Source organism: Cervus elaphus, chromosome 22 (genome assembly GCF_910594005.1).
Source record: "Cervus elaphus chromosome 22, mCerEla1.1, whole genome shotgun sequence".
Lineage (NCBI taxonomy): Eukaryota > Metazoa > Chordata > Mammalia > Artiodactyla > Cervidae > Cervus > Cervus elaphus.
In genome coordinates this window covers 58,862,104-58,880,784 of record NC_057836.1, presented here as the reverse complement: position 1 = coordinate 58,880,784, position 18,681 = coordinate 58,862,104, and the positions used below count along the sequence as shown (strand labels likewise).

Genomic DNA, 18,681 nt, shown 5'->3' with positions numbered 1-18,681 from the left:
ACTCACTGAGCCTTACACCCCAATTCAGTTAACACATAGACTCTCTGGGGGCGAGACTCAAATGTCTGCATTTAAAAGAAAACTTTTGTTGAAGTACATTTGATTTACAATGCTTCAAATGTACAGCAAAGTGATTCAAATATACATATATATATATATACATATATATATTCTTATTCAGATTCTTTTCTATTATAGATTATTACAAGATATTGAGTATAGTTTCCTGTGTTGTATAGTAGGTCCTTATTGTTTACCCATTTTATATATGGTAGTGTATATGTGTTAATCCCAAACTCCTAATTTATCTCTCATCCCCTGCTATCCCCTTTGGTAACCATAAGCTTGCTTTCTGTGTCGGTGAGTCTATTTCTATTTTGTAAATAAGTTCATTTCTATCTTTTTTTTTATTCCATGTGTAAGTAATATCATATGATATTTATCTTTCTCTAACTTACTTCACTTAGTATAATAATTTCTAGATCTGTGTTGCTGCCAACGGTATTATTTCATTCTTTTTTATGTCTGATATATACCACATCTTTTTTCCCTTGATTTTCTTGTTTTTAATTTATTCATTCTTAGTTAGAGAATAATTGCTTTACAGTACTGTGTTGGTTTCTGCCACACATCAGCATGAATCGGCCATTGGTATATATCCCCTCCTTCTTGAACCTGCCTCCCACCTCCCATCCCGTCCCACCCCTCTAAGTGGTCACAGGCTTGAGCTCCTTTTGGCTTATAGAGCAAATCACCGGCTGTTTTACACGTGGTGATGCATGTATTTCCACGCCACTCTCTCAGCTGCTCGTCCGGCCCTCTCCTTGTCGCTGCGTCCCCAGTCTGTTCTGTGTCTGCGTCTCCACTGCTGCTCTGCCAGTAGGTTCCATATGTGTGTGTGTGTTAATATAAGGTATTTGTTTTTCTCTTTCTGATTTACTTTATTCTGTATAATAGGCTTCAGGTTCATCCACTTCATTAGAACTGACTCAAATGTATTCCTTTTTATGGCTGAGTAATATTCCACTAATGATGACCATCTTTTCATGTCTATTGGCCATCTATATGTCTTCTTTGGGAAAATATCTATTCAGGTCTTATGCCCATTTTCTAATTAGGTTCTTTATTTTTTTAATATGAGTTATATGAGCTATGTGCTCATTTTATATTAACTCATTATCAGTCATATCATTTGAAAATATTTTCTCCCATCCAGTAGGTTGTCTTTTCATTTTGTAAATGGTTTCCTTTGCATGCAAAATGTTTTAAGTTTAATCAGGTCCCATTTTTTTCACTTTTGCTTTTGTTTCCTTTGCCTTATGAGACAGATCGAAAAAAGCTTTGCTATGATTTATGTTCAAGAGTGATCTGGCTGTGTTTTCTTCTAGGAGTTTTATGGTTTCTATTCTTATGGAACTGTCTTTATCCATTTTGAGTTTATTTTTTTATGGGGTAGGAAAATGTTCTAATTTCATTCTTTTACATCAGCTATCCAGTTTTCCCAGAACCATTTATTGAAGAAACTGTCTTTTATTCCATTGTATATTCTTTCCCCCTGTATCATAGAATACTAGACTGTACATGCATGGGTGTATTTCTGGGCTCTGCTCTGTTCCGTTGATCCGTGTGTCTCTTTTTGTGCCAGTAGCATACTGCTTTGATGACTGTAGCTTTATAAAAGAGCTGTTTCTGAAATGAGCACAGGTCACATTTGAGCTCCTTTTGATTTAGAGCAAATTCTCATTGGCTATTTTACATATACTATCACCTTAGTGGGAAGCGCAGCTAGAGATGGGGGGGTGAGGGTGTTGGCTAGAGCCAGAGTTAGGTGTGAGCCAGGGCTCTGTGCTCGGTGACTCACAGTTCCCTATCCAGGGCAAGACTGTGTCCTACGTGTTTGGAGCAGGATTCCCGAGGGTCAGGTCTGAGCTGGTTCCCTTCCTTTCAGTGTATGCACTCCCCCATCCCAGCATTGCTACCTTCGCCCCGGAGGGGAACAGTGCTAGAGCAAGAAGGGCAGAGCAGGTACCCAGTGCAGGCTAGGGCACACTCTGGAGAAGTTCTGGCCCATTCAGTTAGAGTTTCAGCCCATTCTTGATCTGCCTCCTCTGAGAGCAACAGTAACAGCTGCCATCGCCCGTTTCAGATCTGTGCAGGGTCCAAGCCAGCTGCATACCCCACAGCTCCACAGTCTTCACTGATGGGCCTCCACCCTAGCGGAGCGCCGCACTAGCAAGTGAGAAGAGCTGGAGTGATGCTCAGTGTAGGTTGCAGGAAGCTGGCCAGAGTCCCAGACACACTGAATCTGCTTCCTCATCCCTGTTTCAGGAGTAAGCAAGTGTGTGCATAATCTCTGCGAGCACAGTTCTTACCGCCCTCCTGTTAGTCCTACTGGTTTTCAAGCTAGCGAATGGGACTCCTCTGCCCAGCATCAGACTCGAGGGCTATGGTGCCCAATTTGTGGTCTGAACCATCCATTCCCCAGGGAGGATCTCTGAGCCTCTGGGAACCCCCCTCCTCCTCTGTGTCCCCTCCTAGGGATGCAGATCCTGACCTGATCATTTCTCTTCTCTTCCTACCCACTTCCTTGTAGATCATTCTTTATAGCCTAGTTGTCGAAGAGTCTTTCTGCCAGTCTCCATCCAGTCTGATTTCAGCAAGAACTGCTCCTTGTGTGGATGTATTTTTTGGTGTGTTCACTGAGGGCAGTGAGCTCAGCATCTTCCTTTTCTGCCGCCTTGATATCCTGCCTCCTCAGGGATCTAGTCTTAGGACCACAATTCAGATAAGGAAACTCGGGATCATGGAGATGAAATTAGCAGTGAGGAGGAACGCACAAGAATAGGGCCAGGGATTCCAATTATCCAGCTTTTACTTAAACAAGAGTGTTTACTTAAACAGTTTGGAACACCTGGCATCCTTTCCGAAGAGATTAACAGTGATTAGTCGAAGCCTCAAATAATTCACAGCTCCCCTGCTCTCACTGATGTTTGGAATGCCCTGTTAGTGAGCTCCTGTGTCAGCAGCCTGGTGCTGCAACGATTTCCACATAGACGTATGTTGGAGACAGAAAGTGTTTGATCTACACATGCAGGGCTTCTATCCTGAAATTGTGCTATAAACAGGCCTACCTAACATAGCTGTAGTGATACAATTTTATCCTCAGGGTGAGAATAAAATGAGTTCTGTGTTGCTTACACACTCATTGCCTGGTTGGTCCACCAACCACTGGTGCAAGCTGGTGCAAGTTACAAAGCACTTGGCAAAAGCCAGCTCTATCATGTAGCAAATGGGAGCTGGCTGGTTAATAACACAGCCACAGAGCATTTTGCAACTACACTGATTTTGATTTTTCGGATCCCTCTCATAGCAAATTTTCATTCATCTGTAATCATTTTAATCAATTGTTTGAAGTACTCTAATAGAATCACGTTCAATTTTTAAACCAAGGCCAGATTGTAATTCCCAGGTTTCAGACAAGAGAATTTAGATTCAGAGAAGTGAAAGCTTTTCTGGGTTGCAGTGGTAGACAGAGAAATGGCCAGAAAGGTATCTCAGTGTCCTCACACTTTTATTAGATAGTCTGGATTACCCTGTTTCTCAAAGCTTCCTGTGTTTACCCAAACCCCCACTTTTCAGCATCTCAGAGATTCTGGACAAGGTGCAAGAAGATGCGGAAGATGTCCTTTTCAGCCTGGGCTTTGGTCAGGAGGACCACAAAGACACTTCTCGAATCCCTGCTCGATTTTTCACCACTCCCTCTCAAGCCAAAGGCATTGATTTCCAGCTCTTCCTGAAGTCCCAGGTGCGGAGGATTGAGATGGAGGACCCTTGCCTCATGCTGGCCAGTGAGTGTTAGCACAGACCCGTGCTCTACTCCTCTCTCAGCCTCCAGACAGTCATAACAGGGATCAATGGCTCTAAATCCTACTTTCTCCTGGTTAGCTTCTCTTGACCCTTTGTCTGTTGTGTCTGTTTCTTCCTATGTTGTCTTCAGTGAATGGAGAACTTTGAGTTTTGCTTCTCTCTCTCGAAGACTTTTCAAGAGACCTGGTATCACAGTGACTTTCTTTTAGATCTTCTCTCTTTTCACTGAATCAAATTGGACTGATAACTTTAAATCTTGTCACCATTTTCTATTTCTCAGTTGGAATTAGTGAATGTTCCCCATTTATAGCCATTACATTAATACAAGTTCCATTTAGGACAGCAGTTCTGTTAATTATGTTAAATTGTGCAGGAGTTTATAAAGCATTCATATTCATTGGCTTTTCTTCCAGAGAAGGAAGGGCTCAGGAATATTTAAGTAAGCACACCAATGATCCTTATGTGTAATCTTTCCATATCTAGGGAAACAATGATTTAAGTTGTCCCAATTCCATACTGAAGAAAGATATGAGAGGGCCTCTCTACTTTGATGAGGGAGGAAAGACTATTTTATTCTATATGTTAGAATATATTTCAAATAATATTCTTTTACAGCCCACGCTACCCCCCATCATAGTGGTGTTCCTGATAATGTTGTTTCAGATCCTTTGTATAGATTCAGCTTTAAAATTTGGTAAAATTATACTCCTGAGCTCCATTTGCTGACATAAGGATTTTCAGTGGAAGTATTTCACAAGCACTTTATATGATTCCTATGCACCCTAAAGATTGAGGATGTTTTTGTTGAATGTATTTTATGTGCCAGGTAGAGATGTTAAATTCTGGAAGAACAGCAGCTAGGCAAGAGGAACATGATCTTGCCTTTAGGACTCTTCCAGTTTAATGGGTAGATGGTTTATCACATGCTTTTCAAACATGGATGCGCATATGAATTATGAAAGGATATTGTTCAGATGCATGGGATACAGTCTGAGATTCTGTATTAACATAAGTTCCCAAGTAACGCCAATGCTACTGAACTACTGACCACATGTTGAGAAGCAAAGTCTAATAGAAATAATATAGACCATCTAGATTTCTCTACCCTTGTCCATTGCCTAGTAATTGCTATCTCTCAAATTTGCTTCTATCAAAGAAGATTTCCATAACCCTAAAGTTTTCTTACTAAGAACACAATGTTAGTTTTTCCCTTTTTAGTCACATTTGTCATCTAAAGCAGTGGTCCCCAACCTCTGGGATCTAATGCCTGATTATCTAAGGTGGAGTTAACATAATAATAATAAAAACAAAGTGCACTTTGTAATGCACTTGAATCATGCTGAAACTATCCCTTTAACCCAAGTCCATGGAAAAAATTGTCTTCCATGGAACTGGTCTCTGGTCCCAAAAGGTTGGGAACTACTGAAGCAAACATAGTGATAGAGGCCATTGTATATTGACAGCAGAAAGGATATGCTAAATCAAGATATGGAAAAGTTTTTCATCCTGTATAGAATTAATTTCTAGACTACTGGAGATAAAGAGTCAAAAAGTCAAGAAGATCAAGTAAGGGAATCCTAGGTCTAAGAAATCTAAATGGGAGAAATGCTGGTAGAGAAATTGGCATCTTCTTTCTGAATTTTGAGTTTTAGGAAAGCTATTGAAGGGAAAAATTCAAGAAGTAGTTTTCTGATGACTCCTCGACTCACCATCTTCACCCCTTGCACTCAGGCAGGTTTAAGCAAGTGCAGACACTGGCCGTCACCGCAGATGCCTTCTTCTGTCTCTACTCCTATGTGTCTAAGACACCTGTCCAAAAGTTCACACCATCCCACATGTTCTGGAATTGCAACCCAGCTGACATGCCATCCATCAAGATTCTGTCCCCAGAGCCTGAACCTCACTCACCCAGAGAGCGCCTCCGGAAAGCCATCTCCAAAATGTGCCTGTACACTTGCCCACGAGATAGACTGTCCCCACCCGACCATACTCCCAAAAGGAACAGTTTGGACCAGGTGGTGTGGGAGGTGATGGACAGAGTGCGAGGAGAGAAGCTGGTCCTCCAGCAAGACTCTGGGTTTGGACCAGGCCCCCGGAGAGCTCCCATGCCCCCTACCAAGGGCACAAAACTGCCTCCTTCTTCCTGCCCATGCATCCTCTGCCTTAAAGACGAAACACAGCAGGGGATGTCCACATGGCAAGAACCTTCAGAAACTCTGGGTTCTGACCTCAGGATACCATGTTGCTCACATCCTCTGCCCAGAGCAGATCTGCAGTGGAGCACAGACCCTGTGCAGGATCAGAAAGAGCTATGGGGGCTGCAGGCCAGCAGTAAGGAGGCCCACTCGGTCCAGGATGGTGCCTTCTGGACAAGAAAGAGCAGAGCACGAAGGAGTCTGTTTCAGAAGAATCCCATGGGCAAGAAGGTTAGCTCACTGGACCTGTCCATCGTCCAGCAGAAATGGAAACAGAGTCCAGAGGGAACAGAAATGCACCGATCCCTAACTGAGCAGTGGCAGGACGCTTTGGACTCGGAGGTGAGCGGGTTGAAAGTGAGGGAGAGGTTGGCATTCCTGCCCTTGAATTCTGGATTCTTGCCCTTGGGTTAAAATATATCCACCTTGTCAGATATACCGAGTCTTGAATTACATTCAGAAACCTTTGAAAGTGGGTTCCCTGGTGGCTCAGATGGTTAACAGTCTGCCTGCAATGCTGGAGTCCCAGTTTTGATCCCTGGGTCGGGAAGATCCCCTGGAAAAGGGCATGGCTACCCACTCCAATATTCTTGCATGGAGAATTCCATGGACAGAGGAGCCTGGAGGGCTACAGTCCATGAGGTTACAAAGAGTCAGATACAACTTAACCAAAATTAATATAGAAGAAAGGGGAAAGAGAAATAGACCCAGTTTCTTAAGAGCACCCAGTTTTTGTCACTATTTTTCTAATTCCTCTTCCAGGCTGGTCTTCACTAAAATTTCCCATCAAACACACCTACCCCTATCATTTGTGGGATACACACAAGAGTACAGATAGAGGTCAGTTACACACTAGACTAAACATGATTATATAAAATCTCTTCTACCTTGGCAAGTATATAACCATGAAGACCTAGAAATTCAGATTCAAATCTAGACTTCTCACTCTTATAACTTCAGTGCTAGAATATGGCAGAGTGGGCAGAGCCATCCTGGCCCTTCCCTCCTCTATCTCCTTCTCTTCCCATACCCACATCTGTCCCGCACCATAAGGGATTTTGCACACCATGTGTGAACACCCCAGCTGGCATATTCAAATGCCGCAAACCCCTGCATGTGTGCATGCATGCTAAGTCAATTCAGTCATGTCCAACTCTGCGACCCTATGGACTGTAGCCTACCCAGGCTCTTCTGTCCATGGGATTCTCTAGGCAAGAATACTGGAGTGGATTGCCATGCCCTCCTCCAGGGGATTTTCCTGACCTGGGGCTTGAACCTGCATCTCTCACATCTCCTGCATTGGCAGCTGGGTTCTTCACCACTAGCACCACCTGGGAAGCCCCCACAACCCCCCCACCAACCCATATAACCATCTACCAGTCATCGTTCAGGCCTAGGCGTGCATACCCTAGGAAAAAGGCCAGCCTTGAGAGAACAGACACCAGGCAAAACCAATGCATTTCCCTGAAATAGGCTTGGGGCCATTTGAGTTGCATTTGGGGAGGGGATTGTGGGCATCCAGAGCATGGTCTAGAAGGGCTAGTGCAAAATCAAAGTGGACACATTCTCTCGGTCCACTGACTCGTCATCCCATGAGCTCTGTAAAACCCGGGATTGCTCTTGCCTGGGTCTATAGACAGTGCTACGACCAAGTGCCAGAGTCTTGAGGAAAATCTGTCAAACCCTTGACACAGAGGAGCCGTGATGGTCCGCAGTCCTGTTTGCATGTGTGCCAGCCCTCACTGAACACAGAGCTGGCCCTGCCTTCCTCACTGAACGCAGAGCTGGCCCTGCCTTCCTCACTGCCGGGCTCCTACCGCAAGAGACGAGGCCAGGTTACTCAAGTACACTCAGCCTCTTTCCCCTATGTCGCCTGCCATCCTGCACTTTTCCCCACCACTGGTGCTGACTGAGCTCTGCGGGGACCTTGGTTACAGGTGCAAAGCAACAGTGAGGAGGAGGACAGCCACTGGCCCAGCAGACCTGGACATCACCACCTCTACCAGACTTTTGCTGGCGAAGACTCCAGAAGTAAGTGAGTGGATCTCTTGTCTCTCTCTGTCTCTCTCTCTCTCTCTCTCTCTGTCTCTCTTGGTTCTCAAACTGGGCCACACATTGCAAGCACATGTTGAGATTTTTACAAATACTCACAATGAAGTGTCCCACATCCTGCCTCCTAATGGAACCCAGGGACTGTTTTGGTTTTTTTTGTTGTTGTTGTTGTTGTTTTTTTAAGCTCTTAGGTAGGGTGATTCTATTATGGCTGGATAAATACTTCTCTAAATCAGTGACTCTCAGACTTTAGCATCAAAATCCCCTGGAAGGCTTGAGGCACTACGGATGCCTGGGTCCTCACTGCCAGAGTTTCTGATTGAATAGGTCTGGACAGGGCCTGGGAATCTGCATCTCTTACATGTTCTCAAGTGATGTTGATGTCATTGTTTTGATGATCACAGTCTGAAAACTGTTATTTGGGGAGAAAATTCTGTATTACCTTAATATTCAAAATATAGTCTGCAGAATAGCAGTATTAGCATCACTTGGGATATCCTTAGAAATGTGAGATCCCAGCCCTTCCCCATCCTATATCTGATGAATCGAATTTTACTAAGATCCTTAGGTGATTTGCTTATACATTGAAGTTTAAGAAGCATTGTCGTTTTGCAACAGGTGAAAACCAACCATGGAGATTTATACCCTCACACCTGCTTTTAGCTGCTTTCTAATCAGCCTAAATCATAGGACTTAGGCAAAATTCCTTAATGCATCTTACAGCTGTGTTCATTTAAGCTTTGAGGTCTATCCTGCAGCTCGGGTTTGATATACATAAGCTTTCCTTCCCTCCTCAAAGAAGAACCATGAATATTATGTAGGTAATTACTGCAGCTAAAATGTCTTTCCTCTAGAGGTGAATTTCAAGCATTAATTCTTTCAGAGGTATTTTTTATTCTTTTTAATTCTTGCTAAAGATTTATATTTAAACTAAGCAGAAATTAGTCTCCTGGTGCTACAACTGCCTATTCCCTAGGACCACAGAGAATAAGAATTCTCTGTGAGAAGAGAGTTCTTACAAGAGAGTAAGAATTGAAATCTTTCTTGAATTAAGTAAATGAATCATCTTGCTTAGGGTTCTCTCCATTTTGGATGTCTTATTACTATTTACTGCACTTCCTAGTCCGATATTAATGAAATTGTTGATTGTTAACCAGTTGTTAACCCAAATTTTGATTAACATGAAATTTCATTGTTACTGGTCCTGAATCACAAAGGTCTTTATGAGTCTAAATTCTTTAATTCTAATTATCTGTGGTTTTAGTCACTTTATTTTCTCTCATGCCCATTACCTTCATCTCCAGGTACATAACTAGTAGGTATCAGTCACTCACAGAAGAGGTAAATATCAGAAGCAGCAATCTACTATGTGTAGTTGAAAAAAATTTAGGATATGAAGTCAAATAACCTACCTCCTACTAGCTCAGTAATCTTGCAGAAATCAACTTTTGTTTGTTCCTATGAAAACTGACAAGGAGTATGTGAAAGAACTGTGAATTATTGGAGTAACTGTTATGATGCTGCTGTTGTAGATGATGATGAGATTTTAGAAAAAGTAATTATGGGCATAAAATATTTAGATCAGTGATTCCCAATCTTGCAAGCTTTTTTAAAAATATATATTTTATTTCCTGGATTCCACCTAATAGAACTAAATATAAATCTCTTAGATTTGAACTTGGGCATTATTATTGTTTATTCTTCTTAAAAAGTTTTCCTAATGATATCAATCATCTGTTGCTGTATAATAAACCACCCAAAACATAGTGATTTAAAGAAAAACTTACTTATTATTTCTATTTTGTGGGTTTGCTGGGGGGATTCTTCTGCTTGTCTTATCTGGTTTCACTTATGCAACTGCTTTTGGCTCGTTGGCTGGGCTGGACCTGGTCAAAAGTGGGCTCACCCTAATGGTGCTGACCTTGGTACTGAATCTTGGTGCTCACTGCCAGCCAGGTACTCTCTCCATGGGGGTTGAGTCATTCTTCAGTAGTCTTAACTGAGGAATGTTGAGCAAAAACTGAAGTTGCAATGTCTCTTTTTAAGGATGTGTTGTAAGTTGTACAATGCCCCTTCAACCACATGTTATTGCTCAAATTAAATTGCAAAGCCAATCTAGATTCAAAAGGAAGGAAAACATGCTTTACTTTTTTAATAGGAGTGGCAAAGTCACACTGTGAAAAGGCATGTGGAATGGGAGGGTTGTTGTGGCCATGTTTATAAACCGTCTATCACACACAGTGATTCTGGCACCCGATGAGGGTTAAGAACAACTAGTTTAAAGAAAGGGCTTTATCCTCACATATTAAAGATGCCCCAAAGGCGAGCTCTCATTCTCAAGCTCACTGAGACTCAACCACAGCATACAAAATTTGAAAAGAGAATTAACTGCCAAACTTGCCAAATTCAAATAGAAAACGTGGAGTATATGCACCACAGCTAAGCTTCACTGCCAAAAATTTTAATTTACTCTAAAATACAAAGCTCTGATCAAGTGTTACTTGTCCAGCAGATGTCAGCCTCACACAAGAAAAACATAATGCCAAGACGTCCAGCAAAGCAGGCTGTGCAGAGTCTATATGACTATACTTTTCTACACAATTCATGAAATACCCAGCACATCAGTTCCTCTCTCAAACATATCCCATCTTTTCCTAGAAGTCAGGTATACAGAAAGATTGGAATTGCTCTGCCAGAGAGGAAGTTTCCATGAGTTACACATTTCAAATGAGTAATAGATTCTATTTCCTGCTAGGGTGATAGAATTTCATTACAGGAGGAGTTATTGTGGTTAGAGATGCTGTATTTCACTTATTCTAAGATGTGCATTTTTCTGTATTTGAATATGTCTGAAATAGAATGCATCTAACAATTGACATTGTCAGCCAATGCAATCGTAAGATATACAGTTTTGTCATACACACACACACACACACACACACACACACACACACACGCCTCCTTGAAAATAATCATAAGCCTTACAAACAATAGCTTATCAGACTCAATGAAACACAGTAACTTTAGAAAGGAAATCAACCCTGAATATTCACTGGAAGAACTGATGCTGAAGCTGAAACTCCAATACTTTGGCCACCTGATGCAAAGAGCTGACTCATTAGAAAAGACCCTGATGCTGGGAAAGATTGAGGGCAGGAGGAGACGGGGATGACAGAGGATGAGATGGTTGGAAGGCATCACCGACTCACTGGACATGAGTTTGAACAAGCTCCAGGAGATGGTGAAGGACAGGGAAGCCTGGCGTGCTGCAGTCCATAGGGCCACAAAACGTTGGACATGACTGAGTGACTGAACAACAACAAAAATAATGTTTCAAGAAGGGGGATGTCCTGTTCAGTAACATATGTCATAAAATATCCAGTAGGAAAGACAGTGCAATTAGACCACTAGATTTTCCACTAGAAAATGATTAGGAAACTTGATAAGAGTATTTTTATTTGTGTGACAGGGCTTTATAATATTAATGTGAAAAATGAATAGGAAATTATGCAAGCAAAGTAGGTAAAAGGATCAAGAGTCTCTAAGGAGTGTTTTGTGTTTTTTTCCCTAGGATGATGAAGTTTTAAGCATGTATTTTTGCTGGAGGAAAAGAATCAATAGAGTGCAGGGGACCGTGGTTCAGAAGGGTAGGGAAATGACGATGTGAGGTCAGTGGAGAGTGGGAATGAGCTGAGATCCAAAGCACTTTTGGAGAGTTTAGCCAGGGACTAAGGTACAGATCTCTGAGATGAGAGGAAATGAAAAAGGACAGGCGTGACTAGTTACATTGGTCATCTGGAGGGGAGGTCAAGAAATGTGTGCTTACTCTTTTCTCCCTTTTTCCTGTCAGATCATCATTAAAAGTGTGAGGCAGGAAATCTGAGGAGGATCATAAAGGTTTGAGATCACCACTATGGCGAAAGGACAAAAATAATAGAAACATATCTCAGTAGTCGAATTGGTGAATAATGTTAGGGCTCAATTCAAATTGCAGAACATGGATTGGCAATGGTTTTGTCATTTTCTCCAGCAGTGCTCAGTAATCTATACAAAAGAATAAGAATAGAAGTACAGGTGAACTGTTAATAACTCTAAACATTGAGCTGAATTAACTTTAAAGATCACTTGAAAGATCATGAAACTTTAAAGATCATGAAACATTTCCCCAGGTAGGGTATGGAAGTTTCTACCAACCCAGTACCTACAGTTGTCTCAAAGATGCATGATGTGACAAACAACCCAATCAAAAATGAGCAGAAGACCTAAATAGACATTTCTCCAAAGACATAAAAAGCTGCTCAACATTGCTAATTTTTAGGGAAATGCAAATCAAAACCACAGTGAGATATCACCTCACATGGGTCAGAATGGCCACCATCAAAAAGTACAAATAAATGCTGGAGAGGGTGTGGATAAGAGGGAACCCTCCTATACTGTTGATGGGAATGCAAATTGGTGCAGCTGCTATAGAAAACAATAAGGAGGTTCCTTTAAAAACTAAAAATAGTAGTACCATATGATCAAGCAATCCTACTTCTGGGCATATACCCAGGGAAAACTCTAATTCAAGACAATACATGCACCCCAATGGCACTATTTACAATAGCCAAAACATGCATACCTGCTAAGTCACTTCAGTTGTGTCTGACTCTCTGCGATGCTATGCACCGTAGCCAGGCTCCTCTGTCCGTGGGATTCTCCAGGCAAGAATACTGGAGTGTGTTGCCATTTCCTTCTCCAGGGGATCTTCCTGACCTGGGGATTGAACCTGCATCTTTTATGTCTCCTGCATTGGCAGGCAGGTTCTTTACCACTAGCGCCACATGGGAAGCCAAAACATGAAAGCAGTCTAAATATCCATGGACAGATGAATAAATTAAAAAGATATGGTATATATACACAGTGAAATATTACTCAGCCACTAAAAAGAATGAAATAATGACATTTGTAGCAACATGGATGAATCTAGAAATTATCATACTAACTGAAATAAGTCAGAAAGAGAAAGACAAATATCATATGATATCACTTATTTGTGGAAGCTTAAACATGATACAAATAAACTTAATTACAAAACAGAAACAAACTCACAGACACAGAAAGCCATCTTATGGTTCCCGCAGGGAGCCGTGGAGGAGCAGGAGAGGTCTTTAGGAGTCTAGGGTTAACAGACACACACTGTGTGTGTGTGCTCAGGTGCTCAGTTTTGACTTTGCAGCCTCATGGACTGCAGCCCACCAAGTTCCTCTGTCTATGGAATTTTCCAGGCAAGAATACTGGAATAGGTTGTCATTTCCTACTTCAAGGGATCTTCCCGGCCCAGGAACTGAACCAGTTCTTGCGTCTCCTGCATTGGCAGGCAAATTCTTTACCACTAGCACCACCTGGGAAGCCCAATACACGCTATACTATATATAAAACAGATAAACAACAAGGCCTTGTTGTATAGCGCAGAGAAATATAAACAATATCTTGTAATAACCTATAATGTAAAAGAATAAAAAAAATTCATCTGTGTGGGCTTCCCTGGTGATTCAGTGGTAAAGAATTCTCCTGCAGTGCAGGAGGCCTGGGTTCAATCCCTGGGTTGGGAAGATCCCCTGGTGGAGGGCATGGCAACCCACTCCAGTATTCTTGCCTGAAGAATCCCCTTGAATAGATAGAGGAACCTGGAGGGCTACAGTCCATGGGGTTGCAAAGAGTCATACACGACTAAGCAACTAAGCGAACTTATATAATTGCATTACTCTGGTGTATACCTGAGGCTAACACAACATTTGTAAATTAGCTATACTTCAGTTTTTTTTAAAAAAGCTTGATGTGTTTCTTTTAAATTTCCATTGCAGGCTTTCACCACCACCACAACCACAACACATGCTCTGACAGCAGGGAGTTCACAGAAGAGCCTAATTCCCACCTCTTCTCACAGGAGGCTCTACAGCCTCCAACATCCAGCTCCTGCTCCCTGGCCCTGCAAACTCCTGACCTCAATAAGAGAAAAGCAAGATGGTACACCAGACAGAAGACCAGAGTGAGAGACTTGGAATCTCCATCCTGATGCTGTCATGAAGAGTATGCACAGAGATAGACCTTAAACAGTCACTTCATTTCTCTGCACTTTGGTTTTTCTATGTGGGTATTAGCATACATGATATATATGACATGGACAGTGGTAACCTAGACAAAGAATTTTCTCTCAAGCTTCGACACTGCCTAGGGAAGTTAGTAGATTGAAGGATAATCAAATTCGAGAAACAAGGGTGCTACTGGAATACTCTCAAAAGGCTCAAGCTAAATGAGGAAAGACAATTCCCACTTTCAGGCTCTGAAACCTTGGTGCAATCTACAGTGGGATTCCCTCAGAGCCTCTACTCATCCCTCTGTGCTCCCAATTAAATTCCAGGAAGTCTTCCACCATACCAATTTCCTGTTGTTCTTCTTTTTTTAGTTTTTTTTTTATTGGAGGATAACTGCTTCTCAGTGTTGTGGTGTTCTCTGCCATATATCAATGAAAATTAGTCATAATTTTATATATATATCCCCTCCCTGTTTATCCTCCCCAACTCCATTCCACTCCTCTAGGTCATCACAGAGCAACAGGCTGGGCTCCCTATATTATACAGCAGCTTCCTGCTAGTTATCTATTTTACACATGATAGTGTGTGTATGTACCTACATATATATGTATATATGCTACTTTCTCAATTTGTCCTACCCTGCCCTTCCCCTGCTGTGTCCACCAGTCCATTCTCTACTCTGCATCTCCATTTGTTCTCTGTAAATATGTTCATCAGTACTATTTTTCTAGATTCCATATATACATGTTAATAAACTATATTTGTTTTTATCTTTCTGATTTACTTCATTCTTTATAAGAGGCTCTAAGTTCATCCACCTCACTATAACTCACTCAAATTTGTTCCTTTTATGGCTGAGTAATACTCCATTGTACCATATATATCTTCTTTATCCATTCACCTGTCAATGGGACTTCTAGGTTGCTTTCATGTCCTTGCTATTGTAAATGTCTGCAGTGAACATTGGGGTACATGTATCTTTTTTAGTTGTGGTTTTCTCAGGTATATGCACAGTAGTGGGATTCCTGGGTCATATGGTTGTTTTATTCCTATTTTGTTTTTCTTCTTGAGGCCCCATCTGGGGAGATCCACTTGGAGCCTCTCTCCCACCCCCACTAAACCAGCTTCCACCTGTATCCCAATTTTTAGATCTTCATAGGAAAAGAGATGAGTGGGATTCAGAATCCCTCCTCTTGGCCATTGCAAAAAATGTGCAGTATTTTTTGCTGGCAGAAAACAACACAAGTAAAAATGTTTATTTTTTTTTAATTGGAGCATAATTTCTTTACAATGTTGTGTAGGTCTCTACTGTACAGTGGATTGGCCACATGTAGACACACATGCCCTCCCTCTGAGCTTCCGTCCCCCCTGCCCCCAGCACTGGGTCCCTACAGCGCTCCCTGTTCTGCACGGCTGGCTCCCACTAGCTGTCTGCTTTACACAGGCCAGCGCACATAGCAATCCCAGCCTCCCAATGCATGGCGCTGCCCCGAAATGGACATTGTGTCTACATGTCCATTCTCTATGACTGTGACTCTATTCCTACACTATAAATAGGTTCATCTGTACCACTGTTCTAGATTCCACATACATGCATTAACATAGGATATTTGCTTTTCTCTTTTGTTAAAAGATATTTATTTGTTGCATTGGTCTTTGTTGCTGCACTTGGGCTTTCTCTAGTTGTGGCAAGTGGGGCTTCTCTCTAGTTTTGATGTGTGGGCTTCTCATTGTGGTGGCTTCTCTTGTTGCAGAGCATAAGGTCTAGGATACATGGGCTTCAGTAGTTGTGACTCACAGGCTTAATTGCCTCTCAGCATGTGGGATCTTCCTCGACCAGGGATCTAACCCTGTCTCCAGCATTGGCAGGTGGATTCTTAACCACTGGACCACCAGGGAAGTCCTCTGTTTTTCTCTTACTTCACATACAGAGTGAAGTAAGTAAAAATATGTTTTTTAAACCTTGACATTTTTAAAAGATAATTAACAGTTGTGGTTTGTATAAGACATAAAGTGTTTGTCAATAAACAGAGCCTGAGCACTGACAGGGCTCTCCCAGGCAATCTATGGTAGAGAGTATTCTTCCCAAAGAAAATTTCAGTCCAGTGAGAGAGGTCTCTCACACACACACACACACACACACACACACACACACACACATACACACAGGTTTACAGTAACGTATCACTTGGTTGCCTAATACACCGCAAGATAACAAAGACCGGGAAAGAGGGATTCAAAAGAAAACATAACCATGAATGTTAAAGAAAAACAATCAATCGTACCAGATATGACAAGCAAACAGAGCTCTATTTTATTTAGCTACTATTGCTGGGAATAGACCAGTCTTGTTGCCCAGCTGGGTGGAAAAGGGCTGAAGGGTTTTTAAGAGCTGGAGTGGCAGGCATCTTAGGCCATCAGTGTTTGCTAATTGGCCTTACCCAAAGGAAAAGTCCCCTAGAGAAGGGAATGGCAACCTACTCCAGTATTCTTGCCTGGAGAATCCCATGGACAGAGGAGCCTGGCGGGCTACAGTCCATGGGGTTGCAAAGAGTCAGACACGACTGAGCGACTAACACACTACACGCTAAAGGAAAAATAAGCTTTCTGGTATCTTCTTGAAGGAGGTAGTTTGGCAACTTGGAACCAGCCCTCCCCCCCGCTTAGAGCCCCTAAGTCAGGCTCTTACCCTCCGAGAAACTGGGTGATATTTTCCTCAATATTTACATTTCAGAGCAATGACTCTTAGGTCATAGAGAAAGACTTTCCAGGATTGTAAAAGTGGAATGAAGCTGAGAGAAGATTTACATCTCAAATGGACAGAGAGAAGATTTACAGTAGCAAGCTTTCTAAAGTAAATGCTCCAAAGAAAAGAGGAGTCAGAACCTAGAGGCTGGAAGATACCCATCCAAAGTTGAGTCAAGCTGCTCGAAGGCCCAGTGACTTTGTCAGGTCCAACTCTTTGTGACCCCACGGATGTAGCTTACCAGGCTCCTCTGTCCATGGGATTTGCCAGGCAAGAATACTAGAGCAGGTTGCCATTTTCTCCCCCAGGGGATCTTCCTGACCCAGGGATCCAACTGGCATCTCTTGAATCTCCTACATTGGCAGGCAGATTCTTGACCACTGCACCAAAGCTGAGGGGAACTTTAAAGCCATCATGATCAAGGAGACCAGAAGTATCTGAGATTATTTCATTCAGAGAGTTTGAGAGGCTAACAGCCTATATGACCCCATCCTTGAAGGAATAACTTGGGACTGCAGAACCAGACAATCCACTATTAGATGCAGGAATTAAAGTGAAAGTCGCTCAGTCATGTCCGACTCTTTGCGACCCCATGGACTTAGTCCATGGAATTCTCCAGGCCAGAATACTGGAGTGGGTAGCCTTTCTCTTCTCCAGGGTATCTGTCCAACTCAGGAATCAAACCGGGGCCTCCTGTATTGCAGGTGGATTATTTACCAACTGAACTGTGAGGGAAGCCCCAGTGAATAACAAGACTTTTTAGAGACCTCATCTGGAGGGAGGTGGAGGCAGGATTCTGGAGGAAGGGGTATGCAAGGATAAGCTTCTCTGTTCCCTAGTTGCTTCCTGGGGTGCTGTTCCCTCAGGCCAGGGAGCTTGGAATAACCGATGGATCTGCACCAGAGGCAATATCAGAGAGGGAGGAAAAGTAGTCTGTCTCCCCTTTCCCTCCCTGGCAAGATTCTGAAGAACTCGGAAGGTGAATCAGTCATTTGCAGAAGATTCTGTTATTAGCCCTGGGAACAAAAGCTTCCTCTGGTCTCTATCCTCCCCTTATGTCTCCAGCATCTGCCTGGGCTCCACCTGCTCAACCTCCTGAGTGGTTAGAGGGGCAGGGTGTGGAAGGCAGAGCCAGTGCAGCATTTCGGAAAAAGGGATTAAAGGTGCGGTAATTCCGTGGCTTAACTGGAGTTCAGCCACGGGAGTCCCACAACGCTCCCAGATCCGGGTTGTGCTCATCTATACAAGCTGTTCCACCCATCAGAAATCCCAGCTGCTACATCCTGTGGGCCCAGGGGAAAAGGGGTTAATATCTCCCTCCACTTCTGCTGAGAAAATTGAGTCATAGAATGTCACAGTTTGAAGGAACTAGCCTAGTCAGTTATCTGACTGAAAAAAAAAAAAAAAAAAAAGGAAAGGATCGTGTTATACTACCAGCCAGTGCTAGAATTTGGATCCTCTGATAGTTAGTGGGGGGTACTTTTTTCTATTAAATCCATTTTCTGTATTGTCCACACATTTTCACACAATCCTCTTTAACCAACGCCCTTTTAAAATGTATTTTTACAAGACTTTTACTGGAGTATAGTTGATTTACAATGTTGTGTTAGTTTCAGGTATATAGCGAAGTGAATCAGTTACACATACACCCACTTTTTTAGGTTCTTTTCCCTTATAGGTCATTACAGAGTATTGAGTAGAGTTCCTTGCGTTATACAGTAGGTCTTTATTAGTCTTTCTGAAA

The 18,681-nt window shown here is 42.4% G+C and overlaps 1 protein-coding gene across 2 annotated transcripts in view; it reads left to right on the top strand.

Moving 5' to 3' along the window:
• TESPA1 (thymocyte expressed, positive selection associated 1) overlaps positions 1-14,533 on the top strand; it is a 32,919-nt gene extending 18,386 nt beyond the window's left edge. The window contains exons 8-11 of one of the 2 annotated variants that reach the window (XM_043882326.1): positions 3,640-3,848; positions 5,599-6,404; positions 8,000-8,093; positions 13,961-14,533. In XM_043882326.1, coding sequence (XP_043738261.1) covers positions 3,640-3,848; positions 5,599-6,404; positions 8,000-8,093; positions 13,961-14,172 — 1,321 coding nt within the window. In that variant the 3' untranslated portion in view covers positions 14,173-14,533. Of the gene's footprint in view, positions 1-3,639; positions 3,849-5,598; positions 6,405-7,999; positions 8,098-13,960 lie in introns of both variants that reach the window. The other variant, XM_043882327.1, reaches the window with a different exon arrangement.
• The last annotated feature ends 4,148 nt before the right edge of the window (positions 14,534-18,681 follow it).